Here is a 20,916-nt window from a genome sequence, read left to right on the forward strand (position 1 = left end):
TAATAAAAACCGGACAGTATTATTGAATAAGAACTGGCACAATATTTACTTTTCAGCTCTGCCAAACCAATAAATGGAAAAATATGGAGTATTTCAAAAGAATTTTGAGAGTGACTTAACAAAATAGTCTTTATGAATTATGATTAAATTGTCCTTATTGACTTTTTGCATGTGAGAAATATATTCTTGTAAAAATTTCTCTTCAAGATATGGGATATATTAATTATTTTGACCGCAATTTATCGTCAATCTATGACAATACGTTTTCATGTAGAATTTTGCTTAATTCATCTCATTTTGTAAAAACATAAATTTTATGAATACGCAATTTAATCTCTATTATATAAGAGAAAAGGAAGGAGACACCAAAAATGGTAAACCCTTTTATACCCTTAAACAATAAAATACAAATTCACCATCTTTTACCACTATACCCTCAATTAACAAAATATTTACATCATCCTTGATGTATTGGTTTTCAAAAAACAGAAAAAAATATACAATGAACTTTATGAACAATTTTCCGTATATATTATTACACAATTGACCTTTTGTTTATTTTAACACGCATCACGTGCATACCATACTAATATATTTAATAGTCGAAGTTTGCAACAACCAAGAAAAGGCTAAGTAGTACCGTGTCTACTAAAAGCCGAGAGAGACAGAAAGCGATAGTGAAATAATCAATCAAACAATTACTAGAAAAGGCCAGGGTTAAAACCAAGAACAGTCATTCCACCATCAACACAAATAACTTGGCCGGTGATGTAAGAAGCTGCAGGAAGGCAGAGAAATGCCACCATCGACGCCACCTCCTCGGCTTCTGCTATACGGCCAAGGGGAGTGCGCGAAATGACCTTGTCGACGAAGCTCTCGTCAGCAAGCAACTGAAAATTATAACCAACCCAAAGAAAAAGAGTTAGTAGGTTACCTCAGCAATTAAGGTGCCTACATAGTTTGTATATATGAAACTAGAACCAAATTCAATGTACATGAGGAGAAGACATTGTTGCATCTCAACAAGCTTTTGATGTGGGAAAACGATAGAATCAACAACAGTAGGATACTCCATTTCCTTTACAGTAATGGCTGACTTTTGTAGTCAAAATTAATTAATTTTGAGTTTTTGACCATTACTTTCATCACTAAATAATTAAGAAAAGATACCGTAGATTTAACACGCGTCTCTTAATGATTTGTACATATTATTAAGTAGATTGACATTAAATTTATGGTTCAAGCTTTTGAAAATGAAGGCAAATATTAGTATATGAGGTAAGTAATGCCATTTCAACTTGATAATTTACTCCTAGTTGGTGGCTTGGTGGGCTATACAGGTAGGTAAGACTAACTTAGTATCACTATCTTTGAGTTGGTCTAAACACCTTAGTGCTAGCTGCATAACATCATTATGAAAACAATAATACCCCCAACTCATCACTACACTTCATCCCCATTTATTAACGACTACCAAATAGGCCGTAAGGGTAATTATATCAGTTCCCGAGTCTTGTTTACACAACATTATCAAAGAAGAGTTATTCCTATCTTTTGTGGCTCCATATTTTCGTTTGGAAAAGAAATAACACTATGCTAAAATAAACGATACCACTATAACCATAATAGAACAATCAAAGTTAATTCTTTTTAATGATAGTATGAATTTAAAGGTAATAAAAAGATTGGTTTCGAAATTAAAACACACATGTTGAAAATGATCAGCACAAAGAGAAACTTGAGTAGGACAATGATTTGGATAATCTCAACACTTTTACTAAATTGGTCCCAAAAGGCAAAAAGAGTGGAAGAGAAATGTCTAAGATAAGAGATAAAGTGGGAGAAGCAAGAGAGGCTCACAGTGGGGAAACAGACACTCTGATAATAACACCGGAAGTAGCGGGATCTGAAAACCTGAGCTAAACAATCTCTCTACTGCAATCATCACCAATTCAAAAAGGGTTTTCTTTTCTTTTGCAGGGGGTGGAGGCGGCAAGCTGGCCCCAGCTAGCATGCTCGCTGAAGCCTGAGTCCGGGATGACTTAATACCCTAACAGCCTAACGCAAACCTTCCTCGCAATTGAGCGCTCGAGCACGTGATGGCTTTGTTTAAGGGAGAGGGGTTAATCATCCTTCCAACTTATGCAGATCAGGTGGTTGGTTCATTATGGAGGGTACATGACTACATGGCTTATCCAGTTATCCTAAAAAACTGAAACAATATTATACATCACCATCATGGGCCAAAACCCACTAAGTGTTCAGCTCTTATGCTCCTTTTTCAACAAGAATATTCAACAGATAAGATCATCGTAGTCCTCAGATATCTAGAAGTCCAAGAGTCTTATTGGGAAAGAGGGTGGAAGGTTGAGTGGGAGTTTAAGAGACTACGAATATAACGTAATCTATCTTGACAATTCATTTGGTATGTGAACAAGAAACTTCATGCTTAAAGCTTTAAGAAGAGATAAATCTTAGAGATTTCAAGCAAAATGATCCTATAATTAACACTTTCATTACAAAGAATGAAAGAAATAAGCTAAGAGGCAGACCTTTTAAAGGCTCGCGATTTTTTCGTTCATTTACAAGATATAGCAAACTTGAAATTCTAAAAAGGTCATAAAGAATGTATGATTTATCCAGCAAAAAAACCTTATCCCATTCAGTGTGGCCTACAATAACGACTTGTATATATTGTCAACATTCACGAAATAACAAGCATGAAGGCATATGAAGTTCTAAAAGGAGAACAATGCATGATGTTCTAAGAAAGTAGGTATCATCTTTGTGCCAATCACAAATCCAGCTCCTAGAATGGTTTATTCATGAAATCACAGGCATGCAGGTGACGGTAACACGAGGCTATTACACTAGATGAATCATCCATTGCCAGCTCAACCACAAAAAAACAGTAATTCACATACTCAACATGGAAATTTTACGACATAAGTAGTGGAAATTTAACAGTGCATTACATCATTATAGTATATGACTATATTCTATTATGCATGATGCAGAAATAAAAACGACATGAATACTAAAGTGCTCCTTGTGTCCCTAGTTATATGCTCCATTTGCTTTATTATGGTCTTCAAGGTAGATGTTTGACACTTTGACTATTAATATCTTTACGTATGCATTAGTATAAATTATAGAAAATTGATATTTTGCAATTATACGTCATGATGAATATAATAAAATCCAACATCATATTACTTTCCCTATAAGTTGAATGCAATATACGATCAAAGTTGGGTATACTCCAACTCCCAAAAAGGAAATACAGCACATGATTAGGGAGGGAGGGAATACCATGCATATCTTGTATTCCTTCCAAATATTTAGTCACCTACAAGTCTAAAAAAAGGTTATACGGAACAAAAGATGCTCGAGGATGGTCAGTTGAGAAAAGTATTTGTCTCGACTCTCGAGGAAAGACAAGTGAGGTATTCATCTTCGTATAGACAAAACTGTCCTCCCCAATAGTGGAGACTGCAGAGCATGAGTGGCTAAACAGTAAAGTCATCTGGAAATATATCACGTGGTAGTTTCGGCTTTCCCAGATTCATAAGATTAAGGAGAGATTTGCATGTAATTCTATAGGCAAAATTACTCACTATGAGTGTCTTATACACAGCGGATTTTCCTAAAAAAAAATAAATCATCTTTTCTAAATTTCTCTCCCTTCAAAAGAGTTATCAATGTGAATGATTATTCTTCCTTCCACATGGACATAGTACAGGCCTATGAGCAAGTTAGTAAGAGTCGTAATAAGAAATATATTCTGTACAGCTTATCCTATTCTCATAAAGAGAGAGACATTCCTAAAGGCATACTCCAGCATTCAACTACAAAACCTTATTAGCTCGAAAAACTTCAATCAGTTCCCAAATTAAGAAGTTCTACTGCACTCACTAAGGTATGATCAGAACCTCAGAGGCTGAACACCAAAACTTCAGTACGTAGTGACTACAACAATTTGCTCTTTCCATGACCTGTAATTTTTGCTCCACTCATGCTGATGTCCTTAAAAGTTAAAATGATATGTGTACAGAAGGTGAAACAAGTAATATGGCCAATTAACCACCAAAGACATGTAAGTAGACAGTCGTAGAAATATAAGGATCTTACATGCGTCACAAGTGAGGTTCTGGTATACCAAGGCGCAACAGTGTTGCTCCTGATGTTGTCTTTAGCCCATTCACATGCCAGGTTTCTGGTAAGCTGATTAATTGCAGCTGAAAAAAGCAAACAGAATATAGTTATTAGATGTATGTTCATCTTATTTAGAGGTAGAAAGGCTAACAGAAAAAATAACCCACCTTTACTAGTTCCATAAACAGATCCAGTACCCAAATGTGTAACCCCTGCTACAGATGATATGAACACAATGCTTCCAGCTCCAGAATCTTTTAAAAGAGGGTGCGCAAGCTGACAGAGATGATACGCAGATTCCAAATTGGTGGCCATGACTTTTGTATACTCTTCAGGAGAAACCTCAACAGTTGAGTTTCTTATATTTGTACCAGCATTGTTTACCTGCAGGTGCAAAATGACTATAGTTTTATACATAGCGAGAATTCATACCCAAGGTTTGTCATTCAAAATCTCTTAAACTGAAATTTGAATTGGCAAGTCGAGTAAGTCCAATAGGTACTCTGAGTTGGCATAAGGTTATTTGAATTGCACATACATTACTTGTTTTCTTCTTACAATGTTCTCGGGTTGCTGACTCCTCAAATCTCATTGAATGTTTCTGATTGACAGAGAAATTCACTGCAATCGAAACGAAAGGAAAAGTTGGTTTCCTCAATTTAACACTAACATTTGAATTTGCTTTAGAAGTTTTTGTTCATTCATTTTGACTGAGACAGACTTCTTCTTCAGTCAGAATTCAAAAATGACGGGAATTGCGAACAATGAAGTAAAATGTTCCCCAGATGTCAACACATCCTTATGGTTGACCTCTTTCTCTCACATGTGCAGGAACTCCATTGGCTTCAAGCCTTCAACCCTCACTAAAGCAATAAATCTTCAGATAGTTTAGGTTATAGGCTGCAAAAGTCAACAAATGTACTTAGAAATGAAAACTAAGGCAAATTCCCAAATACTATACATAAGTACATTTGCATCAACCAAAACTAGGGCTGATTAACAGATTAGGTCGGGTCGGGTTCGGGTTAATAATAAACGGGTTGAACATATCCCAACCCAAACCGAACCCGTTTATTAAACTTGACCCCACCTGTTTATTAAACGGGTTGCCCATATAACCCGTTTAACCCATTTACATATATATATATTACTATTAAATTTTATTAAAATATATAAGTTTTCAACAATAAATTCACATAAAAGTATGCATGATTAGATTTTCTTTTCAGTATTTATGTTCTACAGTTAGTAATTTTTAAATTTTCACCAACTTTAACACAACTTTTTAGAAAATTTATATTTTAATGAGTTAAACAGATCAAAACATGTTACTTTCGGGTTGAAAATGTCAACCTTAGCCTAACCCAGCTAATTGAATGGGTAAGTCGTGTATACCCATTTTCTTAAATGGGTCAAAAATCTCAATCCAAACCCGTTTATTTCAGGTTAGGTTCGAGTTCGGTAAATGAGTTAGGTCAATTTTTCACAACCCTAACCAAAACCATCTTCCGAAACATATGTACACAGTATCATGTTTTCTAACTAGATTTATACATCGCCTGATAGTATCTTGTTCTTCTTTTTCAGATATCGGGGGAACCAATGCAACAAATAATAAATCAACATATAGTTGATTTGTATAATTACTGACTTTAAAAGGCATTATAAACTCTCAAAAGTCTGTCATTCGAGCTGATGAAAAGTGTAGAATTGCTTCAAAATTCAAATCAATATCAACTAAATGTTACTTAGAAGGTGAAGATTGTTAAAGGCACTAAAGATATTGATAACCATCGAGTGAGTTATTATAGTTTGAGGGCTTATAAGGTGTATTCAGAGAAATTTTAAATCAATATGTATATTCATTCTTGCATGCCGCCAAAAATTGTTAGCAACAATCATGATATTTCATTTATCTTTCTACTTTTCACTATCTTTATATGTATGACCGCTAGTTAGATGTTCTGGGAATACTTACAAGTATATGCTGAGACAATTGGCAAATAAAGGGCAATCAAACAAGATGATGTTTTCCTAGATAAAAGATATATACTCATTTGTATAAGGAAATAGCCAACCTCATTAGAATTTTTATTGTGATGTTAATCGAATTTTTACAAACTCAAAAGTTTCATATTGACCGTTTGTATAAAATCAATCTAATTCTATTGTGCTTCGATTGGATGAATTATTCCACCTCCTTGACATGTTGGTTTATCTATATCTGTAATTAAATAATTTTTCTATAAATTCGACCGTAAAATCAGAACAAAGATGTATAAATTACTATGTATGTGCTTTAAATATTATCAATTGAGGACATCACTTGAAATCTTCATTAGGAATAGACTTACAAACAACCCACCCACTCCAAAACTATAGACATAAAAAATCACAAAAGTTTTATACAACCATAAACCAAATCATATACTGTATGTGATTTTAGAAAGAGAAAAACAAACACTTCATTCTTACACAAAAATCCACCAATAGAGCCATGTAGTAGTCCACCTAATTATGCTATCAGAAAACAAAGCACCTGAAGCTGGATTGAGATTGTTCCACATGGGTTTCTACAGACACCTCATGTGCAATCTCAATGTAAGCAGATATGTGAATTAACATTTTTGGCTGAACAACAGCATCATCTTCAAGCTTCCAAGTGCAACTTAGGGCGCAAGGGTGCATAAGAGAGAAGTTATATTCAAATGTCCTACATTTTACTGTATTTCTGTTATCAATTAGGTACACTAGTTGGTTACTTAGGCATTTCAAAGTGGTTAACATTTAGGTTATCGGACTTACTATGTTAGAGAAGCAATTGGCCATATTATACCGGCTTTTGCTACGCAAATATGCTCGAAAAAAACTAAAGATACTATCCTTAGACCTCAAGCTCCTTTCTGAAACTTCTTCGGCCAATCTTCTAATCTTATTGAGTTCTCAATTCTAATTCAATTGTTTCTGATTTAGAGAGAAGTTCAAGTGATCCTGTAAATTCAGGACATCCCATTTACTTAAATTCAAAGTTCCATATGCATATCATATCCTGCTACCTAAGCACAAGGTATAAATACTTCCTTTGAAGAAAAGAGGTTTAGTGAACAACCTCAGTGATGCATAACAAGATTAATTAACCACAAAGTTCCAAAAGTTGGATAGTCTTAACTCTAAGATACTCAATTTCTTACAAGTTTGTGCTCATGAAGCACAATTGGCATAAACATATTTCCTCCATTTCATAATACTCGCTACACTTCCATTGTAGGAAGTTTCACATTACTTACTAAACTTCCTTTTTGGGCAATAAACTCTCTCCTCTCACATGGTGCCTATGAGTCCGTGAATTGAGATGTGTAGCGAGTAATATGAAACGAAGGAAGTATTCAAAACCCTACATTCTAAACCAACTGTGATTCTAGTAATAACATATAATTTCAGACCAGAAATTACCCTTTTAATCTTCAATTACTTAAGATTACCAGTCCTAAACACATAATTTCATAACCAAAAAAAAAACTTACAAGAATATTGAGCTTCCCATTAAAAATTGAAGCAACATCTTGCATGAGCTTTTGTCGTTGTTCCCGAGAAGTAACATCACAAACAGAACCAGATACTTGAAAACCCTTAATCTTCCATTCTTCCAAACATTTGTTTAATTCAACTTCATTTCTTGAACAAAGGTGAATTTTTGCTCCAAACCCACCTAATTCTTCCACCACTGCATTCCTGTAAAGTATAAATCAACACCCAAAATCTAAAATCATTGAAACTAGAATTAGTTTAGAGAAAACCCAGAAAAATTAAACACCCAAAATTGCATCTTTTTATCATTTTGGAAGGAAAGAAAAGATTTTTGGGGAGAAAGAGAGAGACCCAATGCCACGTGTACCGCCTGTGACAAGAGCAGTCATCCCAGAAAGTGACCATCTTTGAGATTTAGCCATTGTTGCAAATTTGATGAAATTTCTTGAAAATTGAGGAACAAAATTAAGCAATTATTAGTGAACTTGTGAATTAGGATAAGTAATTTCGGATAAATAACTTTACATTCTGATTGGGCCTTGAATTTGCAAGTTCTTTAGTCCCATAGAAAAGAAATGTTGTGTTACTTACATAGTTACATGGACATGGGCTCTCTTGGTTATTTTTGTTTAGCATGTTGCAAAACTAGTTGAGAATTTGAGATGGTTATAATCTACTATTACACAATTTGTCCTAAAGGTTTGTTAGACGTTTCGGTTTTCAATTTTTTATTCTAAGATTTTACAAATTTATGATAGTAATGGTATAGTGAATCTATACTACTCCCTCCGTTTTATTTTAATCTACACACTTACACTTTTCACGCATGCCAATGTAAAACTTTGAAGACATATATCTTGTATTTGTAAAAATTATAAAAAGTACATATTAATAAAATACATACTAAGACGAATCTAACAAGATCCCACATGACTATGTTTTTATTCACGTATAAATCACAAACGAGAGTCAAAGTGTAATTTGTGAATAGTGTAAAATGTCAAAGTGTGTAGATTAATATGAAACGGAGGGAGTAATATATTAAAAGGCATGCGTAAATTAGGAACGGTGCCATGTGACGTTCTCCCTAGCGTGACCTCAAGTTCATGTACTAAAGTTTTAACCACTAGACCAAGTTGTATTTAGTGATATCATATCAAAGTACAATATTAATAAATCGAAAATTTTCTTACCCGGGGCATAGCCCGGGCCTAATAACTAGTTTAAATTTAAACGGTGTTCTATTTAAATTACAAAAAATAAGTTTAAGGTCTAATTAAGTGCAATAAGGTATAAACATAAGGTAAAATTAAAGTTGGTCAGATGTAATCAGGTTTAATAAGTTATGTTTGAATAAATTAAGGTGAAACAACACACCCTTTTAGTTATACTCATTCTTATCATATTTTATTTTGAGATGTGACAACAAAAAAATCGAAAAGTACTTAAGTAGTTTATTTTTATATCGTTATAAAATAAAAACTAATACATAACGTGGACCTCTATAAAACCTAGTGTTGTTCATAGTGCAGTATGGACCGCACCAAACCGCAACGAACCCAAACAGTTTTTTCGCAGTTTTCGTTGGTTTGCGGTTTATGAATTGCGGGTTGGTTTGATATTTCAAACAAACCGCGGTATGCTTGGTTTGGGTTCGAATTTCTTTAAACCGAAATCGCAAATTTCTATGAATTTTTTAAAAAGAAATTTATTGACAAATTTACATGCATACAAGTATACGAGGTAATACACGATTATACAAGTTGAGTATTATGTTAGGTCTTTGCACTCATTAGTTATCTAGTCATCTGCTCCTCTTTGCAATCCCTTGCCTCCCTCACTTATTTGTTCCTCCAAACTCCACTCATCTGTTCAGAATATATTAGTAATTTCTGAGAATTATGCATTGGTTTATCAACAACTGTATACCAATTTTTTGTAATTCTTAGATTACAAAACTCATATCATGGAGGAAAATGGTTAAACCACAAACCGCATCGCACCAAACCGTTTTGCGTGATCAGTTTTGGGTTGGTTTGGGAAAAATTGCGGTGCGATTTGCATTGGAAAAACATCAAACCGTATATTTGCGGTTTGGTTTGGGTTACATCCTAAACCACACCAACCCAACCCACGAACCTTCCTAAATTAAAGCCTACTCGACAATTCTGGTTACAACCCGACCCAAAAAGCGACATTGAATTGCTCTAAATAAACTAGGGTAGTAAGTAATAACCAAAGAGAATGATGGACTATTATACCAACTCAAGTTCTCTTTGATCAACATGCCACTAGCTGGAGTTACCAAATGACCTAAGAGAAGTAGATATAGATACATAAACATCAGTACATCATACATTCATATTACAAGTTTATAACCATTGCATTGGCGATTCTCAAAGCAACCCAATTATAGTAACCATCCACATTACTTGAGTGTATTAATTTCATGCCCACTGCTTCTGAATCACATAATTAATCTCTTGAAACTTGGCACTTCTTGCGTGTAAATACACCCATGTGCTAACCCCTGTCTCTACTGTGCATCAAAATTCCTCATCCCCTTAAATCATCCTTCACCAGTTTCTCAGCTAGTTAGTATAAAGTCAAACTCTATTTATAATTAACTGTTTTGCACCAAATAATATTCCAAATAATTCTCTTTTATTTTTCTTCTAGCTCGGCTATGCTACTCAGACTCAAGTACTTCAGTCGTAACACTGATATATCTTCAAGTGTCTATTTTAGCTACTTTATAAAAAGCTTCCATAAGTTATGTACAAAAGTACAAAATCAAGTGTTAAGTGGCAATATCTATATATGAGTGTTAAAAAACTAACACGGGTTCGTACAATGAGTTAAAATTAAGAGACCGAGTAATATATAAGTATCTGTGTACACTTCCTACATATTTAGGTATGAAATAAATGGTAGGTAGTGAACTGGTATCCTCGATATACGTAAGCCTGTTTAATGTCTTGCAAAACAGAGCACGTAAACTAACCTCGGAGGTTGATCCCTCTACTGCCTAAGTCGGTAATGGGTAAACCGAAATCTCTCAAGAGGAGTATAATAATGATTGTGAACGTACCTTATGACTCAGATCAAGGTGTATTTATAAGAGCCGACAGTGTCCTAGCGAAGGTAGGAATCTGCTCCTATTGGTTGGATACAATTCTATCCTCTTTCAATACTTATCTTTAGGCCCATAGACGAGTTAGATAGTAACTGGATCAGGCCAAAGCCTATATGAGAATAGTCCAGATTAGGAGTATCATCAAAGTATCCTGATAAAACCGTCTTGACGTAGTCAGGAGCCTTATGATAAATATATAGACCTTGACGGTCTATAGTGATTCTAGTGAACCGGTAAGGAACTTAGGGCGTGTTCGGCGTTAGCTTTTCAACTAGCTTTTAGTGTTTTGACCAAGTCAAAACACTAATTAAGTGTTTGGTATTATAGAGGTGGGAGTAGTGTTTGGAGTTTGAAGTAGTGTTTAGATAGCTTTTGATAAACGTTACAATTAATAGCGTTCAAAAGCAAAAGTAGCGTTCTTCAATTTTTTTAACTTTTTTTTCCCAAAAAAAATACAAGAAATCCTTGAAATTCTCATCTTCTTCCTCGAGTTCGATGACAATGGAGGAAATTCTTGATTTTTCTTGCAAATCACCTCTTGGGGTTGGCTGAGGTGAGAGAAAACACGAGCGAAAAAGAACTCATCCATTGATGCCATTTCTGTTGTCGGGTTTTGCCGACGTCGTTGACGACGGCGGAGTTGCTGGTTGTGATGGTGGTTCCAGTAGTGTGTCATCCATTGATGGATTAGAAGAGAGAGGCGGAGTGGTGGGCTTCAACGGTGGTGGTTTTTATTTTCTTCAACACTTGAAACCAATCAAATCCATAAAATTTAAGGCTAGAAATTACAAGAAAAAGAGTGTTGGAAGCTTCACTTCTAATTAAAAAGGGTAATTTGTGGAGCTATGATGAAGATGAAATAAATTGATTTGGTAATTTTGAGGGTTTTGTTGGCTTCCTTATATGAAACTCAGAAGGGGATTAGTTAGAAAGTTGGCAGAGTTAATGAATTTCAATTGTCTTATGCGAGATTGTTCAAATATTTGTGGATTTTTCTCCTAAACTAATTGAATTAATAGAGAATCTATTGTTCTCCATTAAAGTGTATAATCTGCCATGTAGCATGAGTATTCTTTCTATTGTTCATCCCTGATTTGGAGCTCTTGGAACGTGCCACATCAATGAGATGTTGCAATTTGCATGCATAAGTTAGATAAATCAGTATTGTAAGAAGAATATTATACCTTCACATTTTAATGGTTATAAAAAATAACTAAATGTGTTGTAATAATTGCCTTAGAGTTGATATATTTTGTTAGTAGTAAAAAATTATTTAGATAGGGATAGATAGGTAAATTATTTTGGTAGAAATAAATAGTCATGTTATTGTTGATTAAATAATATATTATTTTTATCTCATACAATCTCGACAGCTACTTTTACCAAACACTTATATGTTAAACAACTACTTAAATAGTTAAAAGCTGACAGCTACTAGTAGACAGCTAACAGCTACTCCGACAGCTAACAGCTACTACAACAGCTACTTTTGCCGAACAGACCCTTAATCAGCCCCCATACACTATAGATACAAGTAAAAACCGTTTGCCACTTTCTTTGTGTTTGTTTTCTTGGTTTCTCTCTCCTCTGTAACAATATCTCCTGGAAAATCAAACATCGACCAAGTAATTCACCTCTTCGATCTGTCTATAAAGGCATGACAGTTTATGGGTAAAGGGATAAATCGTATTCCTTTTTCTGGGAAGCTGAATTTTCAGTATTATGATCATGTCTGAAACCATTCTTTATATCTCAGTTTAAATACATTGTCAAAGAAAATCTGTAGAATAAGTCTATTTAAGACTAAAAAAGCGATGTTTCATGAATATACTTTTGAAATAAGAGGAAGAAATGAAGAATGGGATACTTTTACTGCATGCATGAACCATCTTTGTCAACTACTGGCTACTCATTCGTGGTTGCATGCATATTTTGTTGTAATTTATGAGTTAACTCAGTTGATATGATTGTCATTTGTCAATTTCAAAATCAATGCTTATACACGACATTTTTTAAAAAAAAAATATCTTATGGACAACATTTTTCACAAGCCAATTAGTACACCTTAAGGGGAAAACTAGGGTTTTCTTTTTGGATATTAAATAAAAGAAAGAATTGATTTTATGTAGTTTTGGTTGGTTAAAAGGTTTGTGTCATACTACTTGTCATTTACAACGATTATTGTACTAGGAAAATACTGTCGAAAGTGAGGAAAGAAGCACGTATGTAATCTGTGTACACTCTTAGGCTATGTTCAGTTCACCTTATTTTTGCTTATTTCAGATCTAGTCAGATCAAATCAGATCAGATCAGAAAAAATAAGTTCAGATCAGATCAGTCAGTTTTAAAAGCTCATTTTTACTATTAAATATCTTTCATTACATATTAGTAAAAATTATAATAATTGAATATTAATAAAGTACTCATTGAGACGAATCAAACAAGACCCCACATGACTATATTTTTTCTTATATATTGAGAGAAATCTAAAAGATAAGATCTTGTAATCAGATCAGTTCAGAAAAAATAAGTTCAGAAAAAATAAGTTCAGATCAGATCAGATCAGAAAAAATAAGTTCAGATTAGATCAGATAAGTTCAGATCAGAAAATTTCAGGTGAACTAAACATAGCCTTAATTAAGCAAATTTAACATTTTTGTTTGATATTTGTGTTATGCAATTATGCTTGACCATCTATACAATATATATTAAAAGGCGTGCGAAAACAAGAAAGTGTGCCATGTGGCGCTCTCTCTAGGGAGTTTTAGTTCATGTATGTAATCCATGTACAATATAAAAATTAAGAAATTGCATAGTATAGGTTTGATCCTGAGACCTCAAGTACATATAATAAAGTTCTAACCACTAGGCTAAATTGTATCTAATGTTATATCATAAAGTATTATATTAATAAATGAAATTTTTTCTTACCCGGGGCATAGTCCGAGATTAATAACTAGTTATTAATACAAAAAGTAGCACTATTTTGCTACAGTATTTTATTCTTTCCATCTTATGCTTCTATACATACATCAATCAAAATATACTTACTTTCTCAAAATATTGAACCCATTTTTATTTTGCGTTGAAATAAAATGTCTAATTACTTTGTTTAATTTAATTTTAAATTTTGAAAGAAAAAATTAAGGCAAAAAAGTCCCCTCACCTCACCATCACTATCACTACACTAGATCTACTATCATATATTCATACATAAACAAACTAATCAACTGTTTTCATTTTAGTCTTTTATTACCATGAACAAGATAATAGAGTTATCATCCACTTACTCGTAGAATTATGGGGCATATACACGTGTTTACAACTATATAAGAATCTAGTCTCTAGGATTAGGGCTAACTAATCACAAATTGTAGGGACTAATTAAGTGTTTGTCTTGTAAACATGTCCAAAAAAATCATTCGACCAAAACTCCTTAGATCTCAGCCTAAGTATATATTGTATCTACAAAATCTACACAAGTCAAAGAAAATAATATAGAGACAAGGACCCCGTGAACAACGCCTATGTACACATATTTAAGCTTCCTTATGATTAACCAAATGCACAAGTAACATTCTTATCGACTATGACAAACTTTGTTTTATCTTAATTGACAAGTTGGTTAATTACTTTGGTCCTTCATATGGATTTGCTAGTATCTTTGATTCAATTGGAGCTAAGTTCTACTTAAGATTTCGATCGAGGGATAACTAGAAATATTATATTCTTAACATGAGGTGATAATAAGATTATTTATCAATAATATGTTTGTTTTACTTCCTCACATTAAAGAGGTATTGTACTACAGTCTACATATACTCAGGGTGTAATATTAATATGCCCCGTTACATTTTTTTTATCGCCCCCCACTGGGGATCCACTGGTAAGAAGAAGATCCTACTGGAGTACTGGACCAACACCTCGCTCAGGTCAGCCGGGCCAGCTACAAAGGTCAACGCTTGAGAGTAGGGGATATAAGGGAATCCTTACTTCCAAGCATAAATAGGTAGTGGGGTTCGAACTTGTGACCTCCAATGCAAGTCACAAGGTGAGTTCCCCATCACCTCCACCAAGCAAGCTAAGCTTAATTATATGGACCGTTACATAGATATATCAGTATCAGTATGGCATGTATGTAAGTATGTTGTGTGATAATAGTGTTGTGTATTGATTATTGAATGAATACTATTAAGGTGTTAGTTAGCCATCAAAAGAGCACACCCTCCAAAAAACAATTAGTAATTGGATAGAAAGAATACACAAAGATAAAATGGAATTGTAGAATTGTGTGATTCTCCTCGAGGTATTAATTGAGTAAGAAGCTCGAATCTAGGGTAATAGAAGGTTGAAATAAGGGTATTTCAGATGATTCTGATACCATGTAGAATTGTGTAACTCTCTTTAAGTCGGAGAATTCTCATATACAAAGTGTACAAACCTAATTTAGTAGGAGTACAACTCTAGAAAATAACATAATTAATCTCTATACTTAATTATACAAATATTTACTATTCTTTATCAAACATGTATGTTAAAACATCCAATTAACTTTAATCTCCAAACCATATTTCCAAGTTATTTTACTATATACAGTCATAAGAAGACCTAAATAACACATTTTAAACCGCATTATTTCACCTAATAATTAAAACTTCATTATTTTTATTACTTTCTATTTTTTTAAATTGTTTGCATTAATTTTGTAAAAAAGTGATTATAGTTTTCTGCATATATGTTACCTGATAAAGCGGCAGATAACATAATTTGCATTATTAGGGCATTTTTGTTTTACTTGATGATGGATTTGGATACATTTGATTGGCAGTATCGTAGTATGAAAAATGAGCTTTCAAGCTTCACGCATGTATACTAGTGCCATTGTCATTGCATGTCACTTTCTAGCTTGAATCCAGATCAAATTTATTCATGCATATGACAAAAATAATAATGATGTAACATTATTAATAAGGTGTATGTACGTTGTCAATACTATTTAATTCAATTACATACATCTACTTGTAATATGGAAAGTTCAACTTTTCTGTTAAGATCATATACTAAAGTTACATATATACTCAAGAACTTTAGCAAATTACGAGTAACTTAACCAAGGATGTCTTGGCCTAATAGTTAAGATTGAGGTGCTGTGAACGATAGATCACAAGTTCGATTCTCCCCCCTTCTTTATACTTTGTACTGCATTCGTGGCTCATATGGATAAAAAAAAAAAAAAAATACAACGAGTAACTTCTTAACTTGCAATAATTATTGGCACAACTAACCAACTCATTGCTTGTATTGAATTTAATTTGCTTATACAATCCGACATGAATATGTGATTAGATCCATGTAATTAATCTAATACAATAATATCTAACCTTAGCTTTTTCAAATTGAATAGATAAAAAGATGGGTATTACATGCTAATTAAGTCCACCTTAAACAAAGTATGTATGATTGCTACTTTACCTTATTATGAAGTGAATTACCAAGTCTGAGTTCAAGATCTAACTCCTCCATAGATTTACTGGCTCTAAGATTCAAAATCTCCGGTACTCGAGAATCGCCATCTTTGACATTAGTAGAACACTTAATCTCTTGATCAAAGAATGGAAACAAAGCAACATTATAATCTCCATTTTTCTTGTACCTCTTATTATTATTATACTTCAAAAACTCCTCTTGATGATAATCCTCTTCTTTTTGGTATGTCCCAATAGCTAAATCTAACCCCATAGACATATTAGCTTGAAAAACAACATCATTAGTACTACTAATTACTTTCTTAAATCCACTATTACTAGAATTGAAAGAAACCCTAGATAATGAAGGATGTGATGCTACTCTAGTCTTAGGGCTACAAACCTGAGATGGGTTTTGATGAAGCATCGATTTGGAAGTGATGCTCATATGATCATGATGACTATGACGAAGATGATCATGATCATGATGACTATGATGATGATGATGATGATCATCATCATCATTATCAATATTATGGGTGGTGATGACTTGCTTGAGTAAAGCTCTATCTCTTCTATGAACATTCATGTGACCTCCAAGAGCTTGAGCTGACCTAAACTCCCTCTTGCAGAAACTACATGAATATGATCTTGGAGGCCAAACTGATCCTCCTTGGATCCCTCGAATCGCGTCGTTAGCAAAGGCTGCTTCTTCTTGATAATCTTCCCATGAAGAACATGACTTTTGATTAAGTTTCTTCATGTTTTTTGCTTTCAACAAAATATTCAAACATTTTGCTTGCTCCATTGATTTATATATAATATGATGCCTTGTAATACAAGACCTTAGCTAAGCTAGCTAGATATATATGTGTACTATAGATGAAAGATGAAGTATATAATTATATACTATATATTATCAAAATGGTTTGGTTAGTATATGTGTTAATTAGAAATTTAAGGCATGAAAGTAACTTGAGAATTAAATAGGACAAGAGGAGAGATTTATAAGAGGATGTAAGGGGGTAAAAAGTCAATGGAGTGACTTTTTGTACAGAGTTAATTTTGGAAGAAAAAAGAAGTTTAATGTTTCTGGTAGATGAGAATCTGAAACTCTTATTTGGGTTAATTTCCTAGAAGAGTTATACTGTTTAAATGAACATTGAAATGTGTGCAAGTTGCTATTTTTGGCAAAATTTATTTGGATGGTCCCATAAGAAGGATTTTATGCAACTGTTATACCTTTGATGGTACCTAGCTGAGCTCCCCAATGGTTAAAATAGCTCAAATGAAAGAAGACAATTGACCTGAATGGCCATTTTTAGTTATGGAATTTGAATTGATTGAGACTTTTGTTTTGCATATGTGTTTATATTCACTATGTCTCCCGACTCCCATTGCTCTTTGTATGAAAGCAACAATTTGTAATGTAGGTTTTCATGTTATAATTTGTAATCTATTGCCTATTGGTCATGTTACACAATAATGATAGATATAGGAGAGTTGTTACATGTTAGCTATTAAAGGTTATAGGAAGGGGACGAAGCCGGAGAATAACTTTAACATGGGCGGAACACATAATGACTTTTGAGGAGACCACGTAATAAAATAAAATCACAAAAACAACATAGTTTGCTACATTATTTCAATATAACTAGTTATTAGGCCCGGGCTATGCCCCGGGTAAGAAAAATCTTATTTATTAATAATGAAAGTATTGGGTCAGACCGTCTGACCTAATATTCTCGTCAGACGGGTTGAGCCCAGTACTATAATATACAGCAACGACGGCGGTCGAAGGATGCTCCACCATTCCCACGTAAAACCCACCACCACCACAACCACCACCAGCATCTCGGATTTTGGCCATTGACTGTATATTTCCCAGTAGAGATGTCGAAGAAGGAATTATCAAAGATGTTATGGACTGATGCCGCCATTAAAGCTATTGAGAGTAAAGCTGGTTCAAGAAAGTATGAGAATTTATGGCCAAAAGCTGTTTTGGAAGCCTATGCTCGAACCTATGCTCGAGGGTGATGCTCTCAATGAGTGATTGTTTAACGAGTTGACGTAGTTGAGGAGAAAGCTTGGCCCAATGGCCAGTAATCTTCTTTCGCATCAAAACAGGAGGTTTCTCCTCAACTACAAACAGCAGCAAGCTCCTAATGTTCAAAACAGCAGAGAGGAATGGTGTATAAGCTTGCCTTCGAGCATCATTGTCAGGCATCAAACATTGTATCAGTAGCAGCTCAAGTGACTGTGACATTTTTCCTCTCTTTCTTTCTATTTGAGGTTAGTTTTCTTTTCAGTTGGACTTTGTTTTCTTTCAGTTGGACTTTGTTTTCTTTCAGTTAGACTTTGTGTTCTTTCAGTTGGACTTTCTTTTCTTTCAGTTGGACTTTCTTTTTCTTTCAGTTGGACTTTCTTTTTTTCAGTTAGACTTTCTTTTCTTTCTTCAGTTGGACTTTCTTTTCTTTCAGTTGGACCAACTGAAAGAAATAATGGACTAACTGAAACAAAATGAAGACTACCTGAAGAAAAATGTAGACTACCTGAAAAAGAATAAAGACCGTACCAACTGAAACCCAAGTAAGTCTAACTGAAGCACAAAAACCCACTAAAAAATAAAGAAGACTAACTGAAAACAAAATGAAGACTACCTGAAAAAAAAATGGAACCACCTGAAAAAAAATGAAGACTACCTGAAAAAAAATTGGAACCACCTGAAAGTCGTCCGACCAAGATTATGGCGTCCGACAAAATACGTTCTCTAATATTGTATTTTGATATGATAGCACTAAATACAATTTGGTCTAGTGGTTAAAACTTTAGTACATGAACTTGAGGTCATGGCTGGGATCAAAACCTATACTATGCAATTTCTAATTTTTTTTTTATTGTACATAGATTACATGAACTAAAACTCCCTAGGGAGAGCGCCACGTGGCACCGTTCCTGATTTACGCACACCTTTTAATATATTAGTATAGATAGTAATTTGGGGATGGATGAGTAATTATGTAATTGTCACTAGTTAATTATATCTAGGAGTGAATGGATGATAATTTAGTCCAAATAATGAGATTTAAATTCATTCTGAAAATGAAAATGAACAATGAAAATTCATTCTGAAATCAATAGGAGGTAGAGTAATATCAAACCTGAATCCAATAGCTTCTTCTACGTGTCACCTTATCAACAACTAGATTAAAATAAGATTACCATTATTAATAATGTTTGCAATTTTGCATTAATGGTTTGAAACATAGCTTGAAATCGAATCCAACCAGATTTATGGAAAAATAATACATTTCATATATGAAAAATAAAATCTAAGATTAAGTCTAATGTAAAAAATATTATAACTGAATTCAAATAGTGGATGATCAAATACACGTACGATTTGATAAATTCGATATAATTCATAGTCTTACGTAAAAATATTAATGTTGAGTTAAGATAGTTGTCAGATTGATAAGATTTCAAACAAAACCAATATATTGTAGACTTTGTAGTAGTTTCTTACATTAGTTTCCATAACATATATATTACTTAATTTTTTTATAGGATATGATCTCCTAAAACTAACATTAACAATTAGTCAATTTAGTAGATTATTAGGATATGCTGACATGCTGTCAAGTTCACTTTGTGCACTTAGGAAGGAATTTAGCTTCAATTATATATATAGAATCTTATGTCGAGCATGCATTATTTTTTAAACAACTTAATTAATAACTTAGTATATATGTTACGTACCACAATCAATCATAATCTTAGCTGGGTTCTACCAATCGAGCTTGGCGTGAGTGGTTAATGGCCTCTCGCTTCTTAACCAAGCTCTCGAGTTCGAGCTTTGGGTATAGAAAAAAATCCCAATTAGGAAGGATGTTGACCTTTGAGGTACCCATACAAACTTCCGCATGAGATTAGTCTATTTATCGAAGGCGGTAAGAAACTCCTGTGATTAGTGGTTTTCTGATTAGTTGGCTGATGAACGTGTTAACAAAATTATGGTCTTCTTCAGCAAAGATACGTCCAACGGTCCACATTTGAATGTTTGAATATATAAGGCGGATAATTGCATGGAGTATTATAATTAATTAGTATTATAATTCCTGTTATTGAGCAAATTTTGTCTACGTGAAAATGACTCTCACCCGTGACTATGACTTTTGCTTTCTTCATCCACCCTATTTAGGGATGAACTTCTGGTAATGTCTCACTGTCTCACACGCTTACTGCAATTACTATCAATTTGTTTCCTTCAATTCTTTTATTATTTTTATTTCTTTAAAGTGATCAACAAGTATCAAATTATACATGTATTGATGTATCATGAAGGATTAGAATTATGGATTTTTCTAAGCTGTATCCCAAGACGTAGGTTAGGAATTTTAAATTTTCATTGAAAAAATGTTATATAATAAGATTTTATTTGAGGATAATAGATAAGGATAGTGATTTAAGTTAGAGATAATCATGTAAGATTTTTTCAATTTGGTTGGATTTTAAAACGAAAACTTTATGTACGTGTAATGATATTTATATACGACTTTTTGATACTCTTGATTAATCTAATTGTGGCATAGGTTAGAAAATTTTAGATTGTATAAAACCTTTTATTTTCCC

At 33.5% G+C, this 20,916-nt stretch overlaps 2 protein-coding genes across 3 annotated transcripts; both read right to left on the reverse strand.

Moving 5' to 3' along the window:
• Positions 1-508: 508 nt before the first annotated feature.
• LOC104904607 (tropinone reductase homolog At5g06060) lies at positions 509-8,217 on the reverse strand. Of its 2 annotated transcripts, XR_007271667.2 has the most exons (6): positions 8,035-8,217; positions 7,680-7,887; positions 4,323-4,539; positions 4,132-4,238; positions 3,916-4,026; positions 768-890 (listed from the first exon to the last, which is right to left on the reverse strand). XR_007271667.2 is itself a non-coding variant. In XM_010692905.4 (5 exons), the coding sequence occupies exons 1-5, from the start codon at positions 8,103-8,105 to the stop codon at positions 702-704; spliced, it is 792 nt and encodes a 263-aa protein (XP_010691207.1). In that variant the 5' UTR covers positions 8,106-8,209; the 3' UTR covers positions 509-701. The 2 variants fall into 2 exon arrangements, 1 of the variants encoding a protein (XP_010691207.1); XM_010692905.4 differs by lacking the exon at positions 3,916-4,026 and having other exon boundaries at positions 509-890; positions 8,035-8,209.
• A 7,335-nt stretch (positions 8,218-15,552) lies between these two features.
• Positions 15,553-17,220, reverse strand: LOC104883624 (zinc finger protein 10-like). Its single transcript, XM_057393113.1, has one exon. The coding sequence runs from the start codon at positions 17,090-17,092 to the stop codon at positions 16,283-16,285; it is 810 nt and encodes a 269-aa protein (XP_057249096.1). The 5' UTR covers positions 17,093-17,220; the 3' UTR covers positions 15,553-16,282.
• Between the last annotated feature and the right edge of the window lie 3,696 nt (positions 17,221-20,916).

Source organism: Beta vulgaris, chromosome 2, assembly GCF_026745355.1.
Source record: "Beta vulgaris subsp. vulgaris cultivar EL10 chromosome 2, EL10.2, whole genome shotgun sequence".
Lineage (NCBI taxonomy): Eukaryota > Viridiplantae > Streptophyta > Magnoliopsida > Caryophyllales > Amaranthaceae > Beta > Beta vulgaris.